The sequence below is a fragment of the Trypanosoma grayi genome, assembly GCF_000691245.1.
Source record: "Trypanosoma grayi strain ANR4 Tgr_2679_V1, whole genome shotgun sequence".
Lineage (NCBI taxonomy): Eukaryota > Euglenozoa > Kinetoplastea > Trypanosomatida > Trypanosomatidae > Trypanosoma > Trypanosoma grayi.
Window position 1 is genome coordinate 1 of NW_008828297.1, and position 391 is coordinate 391.

Consider the following 391-nt stretch of genomic DNA (forward strand, 5'->3'; position numbering starts at 1 on the left):
CACCACGAGATTCGTCCCGTGCATCACGAGCATGGTGATCATCCCCGCGGGCATTGCGATCACGAGCACCACGGGAGTCATCACGGGCATCACGAGATTCATCACGAGCATTGCGATCACGAGCACCACGAGATTCGTCCCGTGCATCACGAGCATGGTGATCATCCCCGCGGGCATCGCGATCACGAGCACCACGGGAGTCATCACGGGCATCACGGGAGTCATCACGGGCATCACGGGAGTCATCACGGGCATTGCGAGATTCGTCCCGTGCATCACGAGCATGGTGATCATCCCCGCGGGCATTGCGATCACGAGCACCACGAGATTCGTCCCGTGCATCACGAGCATGGTGATCATCCCCGCGGGCATTGCGATCACGAGCACCACG

At 60.6% G+C, this 391-nt stretch overlaps 1 protein-coding gene across 1 annotated transcript; it reads right to left on the reverse strand.

Moving 5' to 3' along the window:
* Positions 1–391, reverse strand: DQ04_26791000 (hypothetical protein; the record flags this gene model as incomplete). The annotated part of the gene is made up of 1 exon (XM_009318346.1): positions 1–391. A coding segment is annotated over one exon (391 nt), but the record flags the coding sequence as incomplete, so codon positions are not given.